The sequence below is a fragment of the Akebia trifoliata genome, chromosome 8, assembly GCF_017979445.1.
Source record: "Akebia trifoliata isolate Shusen 1 chromosome 8, ASM1797944v1, whole genome shotgun sequence".
In the NCBI taxonomy this organism is placed as follows: domain Eukaryota; kingdom Viridiplantae; phylum Streptophyta; class Magnoliopsida; order Ranunculales; family Lardizabalaceae; genus Akebia; species Akebia trifoliata.
In genome coordinates, this window is record NC_141382.1 from 5,457,175 (window position 1) to 5,468,313 (window position 11,139).

Here is an 11,139-nt window from a genome sequence, read left to right on the forward strand (position 1 = left end):
GGTGCTTCACGAATTCTTTGATTCGAATAGGTGCCTAGTAGTTCCAATGGGTTTCATACCTATTGAATTTCTTAATCCATTTATGAATGGATGTGACTTTTGTAATTGTTATTTATTCCTATAGATCAATTCTGTTAAAATTTAATTAATTCAAAATTTTCTACAAAAAGAGGCATTCATGTATCCGAGATTATATATGACAGATTTTCTCAAAATAGTGTAAAATTTGAGGAAATATACAGTTGTAATAAAACTGGACTCTGTTGTATTTTGAAGACAAGTTCGCCAACAACCCATCTGCATCTTCATGTTCAATCTGAATGGGGGCTTCTGCTATCTATAAGACAACGTAGATTATTACGTGCCTCAGAGTATTTTTTTTCTTATTTTCAAGTTCTATTTTTTCTAACATCCCCAGCCATCGTTTCTATTTTGTGTAATGATTTTGTAAGAGTGCTTATAATTTGAAATAGTTTTAGCACACGCATGCTGACGTGGAAGCACACATAACTTATTTTTAAAAGAAAAAAGAGTTTCTCTCTCCTACCCATAGTGAAAAAAATAAACTTGGAGATCCAATCACCTTGTGGCATTCTTTTGAATATTATTTTTAAATTTAGGTGCTCAGTAGCCGTCTATTTAAATACCTTGGATCAAGCTTGAAAAATAATTGTTTTTATTTTTATTTTTTTTAAATATCATTATTTTCATGAAATCTAGATAGTTGTTTGTTGGATTGTTAATGTGATAATCAATGTGGGCCCAACAATCTCTTTTAAGATTTGAAATCTAAAAAAATAAATGTGGGCAAAAAACGAGCGAAAGAGAGAAACTTTCTCTCTTTTTTTAAAATAAATTATGTGCTTCCACGTTAGCGTGCATCAGGTGCGTGCGCTAAAGTACGTTAAATTATCAGCACTCTTTTGTAATTCAACCTGACAAAGGGACTCATAAACTCAATTGACGTGTACCTAAGGGAAAAATCTACAGTTTTTACGCCTTCCGCGTCAATGAGTTCTTGGGAATTTACTTATTTTTTCTTCAGAAAAGTCAAATTTGGAGGAGTATTTAATGGAAAAACAAAAAAAAAAAAAAACTTTGAAGTGGGCAGCCCACTTCAAATTTGAAGAAACCTCTCCATTGAATTACACCCTCTCCATTGAGTTACACGGGGCATTTCCAAGGAGGTCTTTCAAATATTAGCAAAAATGTAAGGGTGTGAAATAAATTCAAAACACCACATGCCTTGTTAACAAGGATGTTCCTTCAAAATTTGAAGCAGACTGCCTGCTTCTCACTTCAAGGTCATACTTATATTTAATGCATCTTAACCTGTGTCAAAGTGCACACGTTAGTTAACATGTGCCGCATGCGAGTCTTAACAATCCTTCGTGAATTTTAACATGTGCCCTAAGCGGTACACGTTTTGGTGTATTAATTACACCTTGGAAATAGATTTTCCTATAAAAAATGCACGCCAAAGAATTTTTTATTATAAAAAATACCCTAATTACACCTTGGAAATAGAAATTCCTACCAAAAATGCTCTCGAAAGAAATTTTTATTATCAAAAATACCCTCAAGCGCTTATTTTCAAGGTGTATTTAATGCACCTGTTAACAAAACCCTCTAATGAGAGAAAACGAATCAAAACTTGAGTGGACATAAATGCCACCACTTTTATGTTTGAAAGTAATATACTCAGGGTCATTTTAGTAGGAAATCCGGAAGGCCAGGTTTTTTTCCCCTTGCAGGGCGTACGGAGCTCATCAAGTCAGTGTTGTGTAGCATGCAAGTCTATTGGTCGAGTGTTCTGATGCTGCCCCAAACAATGTTTAAGGAGATCGAAAGGATTTGTGCCAGATTCCTATGAGTTGGGCCTGACATGGGCAAGAAGATGCATTGTATTAGTTGGAAGAAAATGGCCAGAGATAAGAAAGAAGGAGGGCTGGGGTTCCATGAGCTAAAGTACCAGAATAGCCTAGAATTGCTAAGTCAGTGTGGGACATTGCTTCTAACAAAAGCAGCATCTGGGTAGCTTAGATACAAAAGAATGTTCTAATAGGGAACCACTTCTGGACAATGCCCTCTTCCAAAATGCTTTAAGGATGTGGATGAAAGTGTTTCAAATGAGGGCTTTTATCCAAGACCTTGTGGTTCACAGGATTGGAGATGGGAGCATCACTCTCGTGTGGCATGACCCCTGGACCCCTGTGGGGGTGATTCTCAACAACCTCCAGCTAGAGAACTCCTTCGACACTAGACTGCACAGGAAGGCTAAGGTGAGAGCAATAGGTATTACCTCCTCACATGGCTACGGTGCTAGAGGCTTGTGGGATCAAATCAGGTCCATGGAGATTGATAACACCAGAAGGGACAAAGTGATTTGGACTTCTGACTCCAATGGCTACTTCACGATGAAGACAGTCTACAAGGCCATCAAAGCTTTAAACCCTCAGGTCAGGTGGCATGGTCTGATATGGTTTCCTAACAACATTAACCGTTACAGTGCCACCACTTGGTTGTGCCTCAGCAAAGGGCTTAAGACCCAAGACTTATTGAAGGCTAAGGGTATTATCCAAGACTCCAAGTGCTACTTCTACAGGAATTCAGCTGATGAGTTTGAGGACCATGTGTTTCTTGGATGTGACTTCTCTTTTGAGTTGTGGCAAAGAATTTTAAGGAGATCAAACATAAACCATTCAAATAGATCATAGAGCTTAGAAGTAAAGTGGGCTTGCAGCAACTTTAGAGGCAAGTCGTTGCCCTCCTGGGTGAAGAAGTTGGCTTTTAATGCCTTCATCCATCGCATATGAGCCAAGAGGTGTGGAAGGCTGAACCAGAATAACTTCAAGCCTCCTTACCTTTTAGAGTCCTTCATTGTTAGGGATGTTCGGCAGGAAATCCAAAACTCGGATGCTTGTGTGGAAGACAATGCATCCTCCAGAGCCTTCATGGCCTTTTGGAGCTTAAACCCAAGGCTCGAGCTAAGAATCCCTATGAAATGTAGATGGGTTAGGCCTATTGAGAGCACTTTTATTCTAAACACCGATGGGTCCTTTAGAGGCAATATATATGGGTGGTGAAGGAATCATCATCAGAGATAGTAGAGTTCATGTGGTGAAAGCGCTGACTGAGGTGACCCAAGGCAAGACAGCCCTCTTCCATGAACTGCAAACAATACTCAAGGGCATGTTCATGGCTGGACAGGAACACATTCATGCCCTAGAGGTCAGGTTTGACTCTCAAGTTGGCATTGCATGTATCAAAGGGGAGTGTGTAACTCCTTGGAAAGAAGAAATGTTGGTGAAGGAAATTAAGACTATGGTTGGCCTCTTACAAAGCATTGAGTTCAAGTTCAACTTTAGAGGATGCCACTGAGCTGCAAATTTCCTAGCCTCATTCATCCCTTTAATTGGTAGAGTCATCTTATGGACATGGTATGTAAGGATGCCTCCGGGCACAACTATGATAGATTGTAATCCTTTTTCTTCTAGTTGGGGCGTTTGTCTAACCCCCTTTAATCTTTAAAAGAAAAGAAAAAAAAAAAAACTACAGTTACGTAATTTTCAATATCACAAAAATGACCCTTTTTAAATTACAAATAAGTCATTTTGATACATGTGCATTTGCACATGCCACCTTCGCGTTTTCAATAATATCATTTTAAAAGAAAGCTTTTATAACCTTAAAATAGCCATATCTTTTAATGGTCAATGTACCTAATTTTCTCTCTCTCAAATCCTAATCCCAAACCCTCCCTCTCTTTTTTCTCTCTAAAATTAAAAGTCAATATTACAAATAATTTGCATCTCAAATCCATGGTTATACTTCATTTTTCTATTGCCTGAAATACACTAGTACCATTACATGAAAAAAATGTATAAATTCAACGTCATGGTCCGTGAAATTTAACTAAATCTAAGTAAATTCAACAGACCCCCTTTTTCACATACTCCTGGGACCATCAATCGATGGGTCTCATTTTTTATGGGGTATCATTACTAATACCTTATTATATTAACTTTATGACCATGAGTTTTAGTGAGTTTCTTTGTTGTATAATTCGTTGTTTTCTTAGGATATAGCTAGATCAATGGCTATAATAATTTTTATGATGTCAGTTTAGATGATCATGTACGATTCGGTGTAAATTTTTTTAATAAATTTCTACATGTGAATAGTATGCATCGTAATTCTAAATAAAGTATCATTGTAGACATTAAACATACAACATCAAAAAGATAATGACCCATGATGAAAAGAAAATTATTGGTTAACTATAAATTAAGGGACCAACTAGATGCACACCACCCATTACCAATTGAACTCCATCATTTAAAAATTCCCTTTTGCACTCCATTTGAATGATTACACTTCAAAAATAATTTTGAAAAAAATGTGCACTCCCTTTTTTTTTTAAATAAAAATTTGTTGTTCTTCCTCAACTATGCCGAAAGAAATTATTGTTAGTTCAGTAATTTTTGCAAGAAATATTTTTTTATTTCAAAATCATGTTTACAAAATTACGTTCTCTTGAAATACATAGGTTTAGGTTAAATTTTAACCAAAGATTAAAAAATTAGTATCTTAATTAAGTTGGAGCTGAAAAGAACATGAACAAAATCAATCACAAAACACGAACAAAGAATACATAACTACAAGTTAAAATAAAGCTTAAATCCTAAAAGGTTGGGTATTTGAGTGCAAGCATTAGATTAAGATAGAGGTTATAAAAATATAAAAATAAATAAACAACTTTTTAAGGTTGGTGTGCAACCAGTCGGTCCCTAAATTAAAGTTGCTCAAGTTTCTAGGTTGTTTGGATATACATGGCATAACCTTATTGGGGTTGAACTCTTTTAGTGTCCAACGCGGTTAGACACTGTTATTTATTCTTGAGAGAGAAAATGAAATACATGGCTTCATACTTTGGACTATAATGGTAATATTCTCACTAGGACAAATGAAAAAGTTAATTTGGTCATATTTGTTTTATAAGAAAGTTCTTTTTTTTATGCATGCATTTGGAGATCTATATGACAAGATTTGAGATCTGGGAGTGAGATTTCAGCCCATCTACCTAGTCTTATATGCCTGATCCAGACTCAAGCCAAAGTGGCTCAAAAATTTTATTACCAAAATACCCTCGGATGGTTAATCCCAAGTTGTATTTATTGCACTTTAACATGTGCCGTTAGGGCAAACGTTAACAAAACCCCATCTTTGATTATGACCAAGAAAATTTTGCATTTATTACATCTGAAATTAGAAAATATTTCTTCAAATTTTCATTATCATTAAATGAAGTGCGTTGGATTGCAAATTTTCATTCTTTAATTTCAATCCAAATTTACATTATTATTGATTATAGTGGCTAAGCCTTAAGTCCTCCTAAGATACATCACTACATGAAAAGTGGAAAATTTGACGATTTTTAGAAATCAAATTTGGATGGTCCAAGGCCATTGAAATTTTTTATATTCCCCAAATTTGATGGCTCAAAGCCGTTGAATTTCTCCCTCTCAATTAATTTGATGGTTTCGACCTGTCGACAATGATAATTTTGATGTCTTGGTCTCTCGAATTTGATGAAATTCAGCTGCCTTGGACCATAACCCAATAGAATGATAATTTAGTGGCAAGTTAGAATCTGTCACTTTCTCCCTATTGCTTTGTCTCTTTTATCTTATTGAGTCGTGAACATCTCTGTGATCCTCCATTGTGCCCCTCGAATTTTTCTTTTAAAGGTAAAATACTTAGGGCACATAAAGTAGTTGAGGCTGTCATGTAGTTTGGACAGCTCACAAACCTTAGCCACTCAAAAAAAAAAAAAAAAAACAAGGGTTACGGACTTGATCTTAAACCCGAAAAGTAGGGATGGCATCAAAAATTTTTAGCTTGTTAAATTCAGGTCGATTTAGGGCTTACTGGTGTTGATCTTATCTCTCTAAAAAAGGATTTTGATTCATGTTTGTTTAATAATAATAATAATTAATAGTTTAAAAAAAAAAAATGATAGGACAAGGTGGATTAATCTAATTCAGCTCCCTTAGAATATGCTTTGAGATTTTATAACCTATATTTGTTGTACAAAATGTGATCCACAATGATTCTTTCTCCAAAATGCCACATCTTTGTTTCATTCCAAAGAACCAAAAACTATGAAAACAATTCAATTCTAATTAAGCCAAATCCAAAATAAAATTTTATTTCAATTTAAAATTTTCTTATTAATCAATTTTATTCAATCCAATACAAAACCCGAACCCGATCCACACCCTTGTGAATTGGATTAGAGACCTGATTTGATTTCAAATCCGATAGAGATTTAAGATTGAACTAGGTTTCAAGTTTCAACCATTCTCTTTAGGGATTACAGTTTCAAACCATTTAGAAGAAAGGTTAATAATTGGATGGTTTATGTTTGGAACAAAAGTAGTAAACCATTAAGTGTTTATTGTTGGAAGTTGGATCCATAATAACTCTCTTCAATACCACAAGTCAAATGCTGTACCATTATTTATGGATAAACTTCATTTACAGTTGTCTTGGACGAGTGAAATCGCCTCGACTCCCGCGGCCGTCTGCTGAATAGCGGATTAGGGGTCCGATCTACGTATCTCGGGAATTTTTTAAAAGAATAGGGAGTCGCCACCTAGTTTAGGTCTAGGAACCAAAATTAACTCCAAATGGATATGAGTCAGTCCATGGATCAGAGAGATGAGTAAGGGGTCAGGTTATGGATTTCGGAAGGTGTTAGGCACCGAACCCGTCTGATCAAGATGATCAGTCTCTACTGCGATCCAAAAATATCCTACGGTCAACATTCAAAGACTAAAAGTCAAACTAGGGTCCAATCATCATCAAATTGCATCGGATTTACTAAACAAATCCTACGGTTAAAATAATTACATGATTTAATGAGGCATACATGACACCAAAAATTAATGGATCAATTCGATCATATTTTGAATAATAGAAAATTGATTTTCAATGCCACGTACATGAAATTAATGAATTGACTCATTGATGATATTTATCAAAGAAATTTGATTTATGAGTCGTTACGTGCATTAAATTCAGTGGGTTAACTCGCAAATTTTGAGTTACCACATGTATTAAATCGGTGAGTTAACCACATGCTTAATTTTTAAATAAAATCGATTCAAATTTTCAATGTCCCAAAAATCAGCGAGTCGACTCGCAATTTGTTAACTAAAAGATGGGAGAAGAAGTGGGGAAGAAAGAGGGAGAGAGGGTTGAGGACCTTAGAGAGGGGAGAAGAAGTGGGGAAGAAAGAGGGAGTGAGGGTGGTCCAAAACGTGGTTGGAGAAGATGGAGAAGGAGGAGTTGAAGACGTGGGGGAGAAGAAGAAAAAACGTGTTTTTTTTTTTTTTTAAAGTTTTTTTTCTTTTGTTCTTTTGTTATTTTTATTTTTTAAAGAATGAGAGAGGGGGTTCCTACGCTACTCGTACTACGGTAATTCTCCGTCAATGAGTCGTAATTGGTTAATGAATTGATTTTGTTTCCAATTAGTTGATTTCAAAATTTTTATTTATTTTAGTCGATGTTTTGATTTGAAATTTAATTTGATATTTTAAATTACATTTGAATTTGTATTTGATTTTAAATTTTGAATTTCGATTAGAATTTAATTTGAATTTTGATTTTAAATTTGGTTGTTGGTTGATTTGATTTTGATTTTTGATTGATCGTTCGATTTTATTTTTACATTTTAATTGGTTGGGTGATTCGATTTTAATTTGAGTTTTAATTATTTAATTTGAATTTAATTTTTAATTTAAATTTTGAACGGATTGATTAATTTGCGTTTTAATTTGAAATTTAAATTGATTTCAATTTTTAATTAGTCGGTTGATTGGATTTCGATTTAAATGTGATCGAATGGATTTTAATTTGTTAATTACATTTTTGGTTGGTTGATTGATTTAAAATTTTAATTCAATTTTGCATTTTAATTAGTTGAGTGATTTTTAACTTGATTTTCAATTTGATTTTGATTTTGATTTTGTATTTTAATCGGTTTCTTGAAAATGTAATTTTTATTTTGGTATTAAATTTTAATTTGATTTTACGATTTTTAATTAATTTTAGATTTTGGATTTTATTTTAATTTTCAATTTGAATTTTATTTCGGTTTAATTTTTTTTATTTGAATTTTATTTTCCTAGGGATCAAGGTCTCTATGTTAGAGTTAAATGTTAAGGGGCGTTTTGGTCATTTTTACGATTTTTGACGATTTAGCTTGAATTTCTTTGTTTTCATCGATTTGGGTCCCGTTAGACTCGAAATCACATTCTGAGTGCAATTGAGGTACTTTCGAGGCTTTTCGGACATCCGAAATTTATGATGGGTATTTTCGTCATTTTGATGATTTTTTACAAATTTTCACCAATTTCTCTGTTTTCATCGATTTGGGTCCCGTTAGACTCGAAATCACGTTCTGAGTGCAATGGGGGTACTTTTGAGACTTTTCAGACATCAAAAATTTATGAAGGGTATTTTCGTCATTTTTGTGATTTTTACAGATTTTTAGGAATTTTAGCGTGAGATTTCTTTCAGTCCCTGTGTGTTTATTTTTAAATCTCAAATCCATATTTTCCTAGCGTAGCGAGGTCTCTAAATTATCGAACTGTGTAGCGAACCTATGCGTACGTGCTTGCTAAGTCGGGTGTAAGATGTAGCGATCCTAAGCGTGCGTAAATTTCTAGGTCAAGTCGTGACGAGTAGGGAGGATGAAATGAAACTAGAAACAGAAGGAATCAAACAGTACTCACAAGCCTTCGAGTTCTTTTATATTCAGCATTAGGAATCCACCAAAATAGGGTGACGAATTATCGAATTAGGCAGATGCAATAATGGGTTGTCTACAACGAGTACAAGTAACATATATTAATTTATAAATATTTTAAACATAATTTTTCATATTATAAAATGAACAAATATTTTTTTTTTCTCACAAATCTCACAAGCTCTCTACTGTGTGACACATGCAGCCTAACGAGGGTAATTTTGTAAATTTGAGAATGTCATCAAACACGTGGACTAATGTGATTAGTCGATTATAGGTCTTATAATCCCTGTGAAAATTTCCATATGTCAAAATTTGTATATTATCAATAGCCAAAGGATTCGACACTATTCTTATTGAGTTTGGTCCAAATCACCTTCAAAGCTAATCAAGTCATGTCAATTTGGCCAAGGTCCCTGTCAATTCGGCAAATCCTAAAACAATAATTGGAACCAGCAACCCTATGTTATTAGAATCTTAAAATCATTGGCAGGGAACTTCTGTGAAGAGAATTTAGTTTCAGAAGAAAATTTTGGAGCGATCAGGTGTGGGTGAAACGACTTACATGCCAGATTCAGTGTTGAATGTGCCACCGAATCCTTGTACTGCAGAGGCGAGGAAGGAATCTGAGATGATGATGTTTGGGCTCATTGATGAGCTCTTAGCGAAGATGGGAGTGAACATGAAGGATATAGGGATTCTAGTGGTGAATTGTAGCATTTTTAATCCTACATCGTCTCATACCGCCATGATTGTGATTTGGTACAAGCGAAGAGGGAATGTTAAGAGCTATAGTCTTGGTGGTATGGGTTGCAGTGCTGGACTAATATCCGTAGATCTTGCCAAATAGCTTCTCCAGGTAAGGACTATCCTTGGTGAGATAGGTCTGCCTACTCTGAATATGGATAGCGAAAATCCTTAGAGAGTAGGATCTCGTTCCTTTGCGGAAGTGGTGGCTAGATCGAGAGAGAATATAGAGGGGGATCCTCCCTTGAAGAAAATTCATTCTAGATCTCAGATTAAGCCAACGCTTTGGCTTGGAGAGCCTTCAATTTCATTCTCGGATAAAGATGTGAATGTTGGTTCGGAAAAATTCAAGTTTGCTCTTGTAGCAAAGTTTTGCCAGACCAAAAAATAGAAGAAAACATTTTCGTCCAGGAGTTGAAAGCATAAGAAAGTTAGTCCGATCATGGAAACTCGCTGGAATTTGTGAAGCATTAACGTTGGATTTTCGTCATATTCTTCTGAAGTTTTCCATTAAATCAGACATGGTTTCGATATGGTTGAAGGAGAGGATTTCGATCGAAGGGTATATGATGAGATTTTTTAGTTGGACTCCTCTCTTCCGTCCTTCGGAGAGGGATGAGTCCTCTATTTCGACTTGGATATCATTTCCTAACATTCCTTTATTCTGCTATGAGGAATCAAATCTTCGCAGCCTTGCCTCGGTGGTGGGCGAAGTGCTAGCAATCGATCGTGCGACTAGTCATGGTACGTGTCTTAATGGGGCAAGAGTATGCGTGTTGTTGGATTTACTTAAAGATAATCCTAAGAGAGTTAGGATTAATCATGGGCAAGTTGGTTTATGGCAACCAATCTCCTATGAATCTATCCCTTATTACTGTACCAATTACTTCAAACTGGGACACCAGGATATTCACTGCAAGCTCAAAGAAGGTCTTATCAAACCTGCTGTTCCAAGGCCTAAGCTGTTGGAAAAGCATAATGTTCCTAAGACAGGTAAAGAATACAGGGAAAAAGTTAAGAACAATGGTGCTATTTTTCTTCATTCTAACAAGCCATTGATCATCCATGATGGACCAAAATAGAAGGAGATTGATTAGGCCAATCATGGGAAGGGGAAAGCTCCTGCTCTTCCCTAGTCCTCGTCAGAAGAGATTAGTGACATGGCAGCCAAGAGTGCTGAAGTGGAGAAGGGAGAATATTCATTATCCAAGCTGGCAGAAGACGTGGCTACTGAGGTGGAACAGCAAGAACTTCAGAATTTTGAATTTCAAATTCAAAAAGAAACGACTTCTACTGCTAAGTCGATCACCACGCCTAGTCCCTTGCATCAGACAATGGATTTAATTTTGGAGCCACTTAAGAATAGTACGCTTCCAATATTGGAAGTAGTCTTGGATCCTAATACGGATACTGCCTATCCGTTATTAGAAGTTGTTTTGGAGCCCAACAAGGACTTTGATGTGGACCAGATCGGAGAGAATCCTAATCTTGAGGAGGGAGAGATTTTAGTGTAGGATTCAGGGAAATTAGCTCATTCACAACGACCAAAATCCAGAGATGTTGCTATTTCATTGGCC

General features: G+C 35.5%; 1 protein-coding gene across 1 annotated transcript; it reads left to right on the forward strand.

Annotated features, from left to right (window-relative positions):
* The first annotated feature begins 2,108 nt into the window (after positions 1-2,108).
* LOC147395677 (uncharacterized) lies at positions 2,109-2,717 on the forward strand. The gene has a single exon (XM_086449078.1). The coding sequence runs from the start codon at positions 2,109-2,111 to the stop codon at positions 2,715-2,717; it is 609 nt and encodes a 202-aa protein (XP_086305204.1).
* The last annotated feature ends 8,422 nt before the right edge of the window (positions 2,718-11,139 follow it).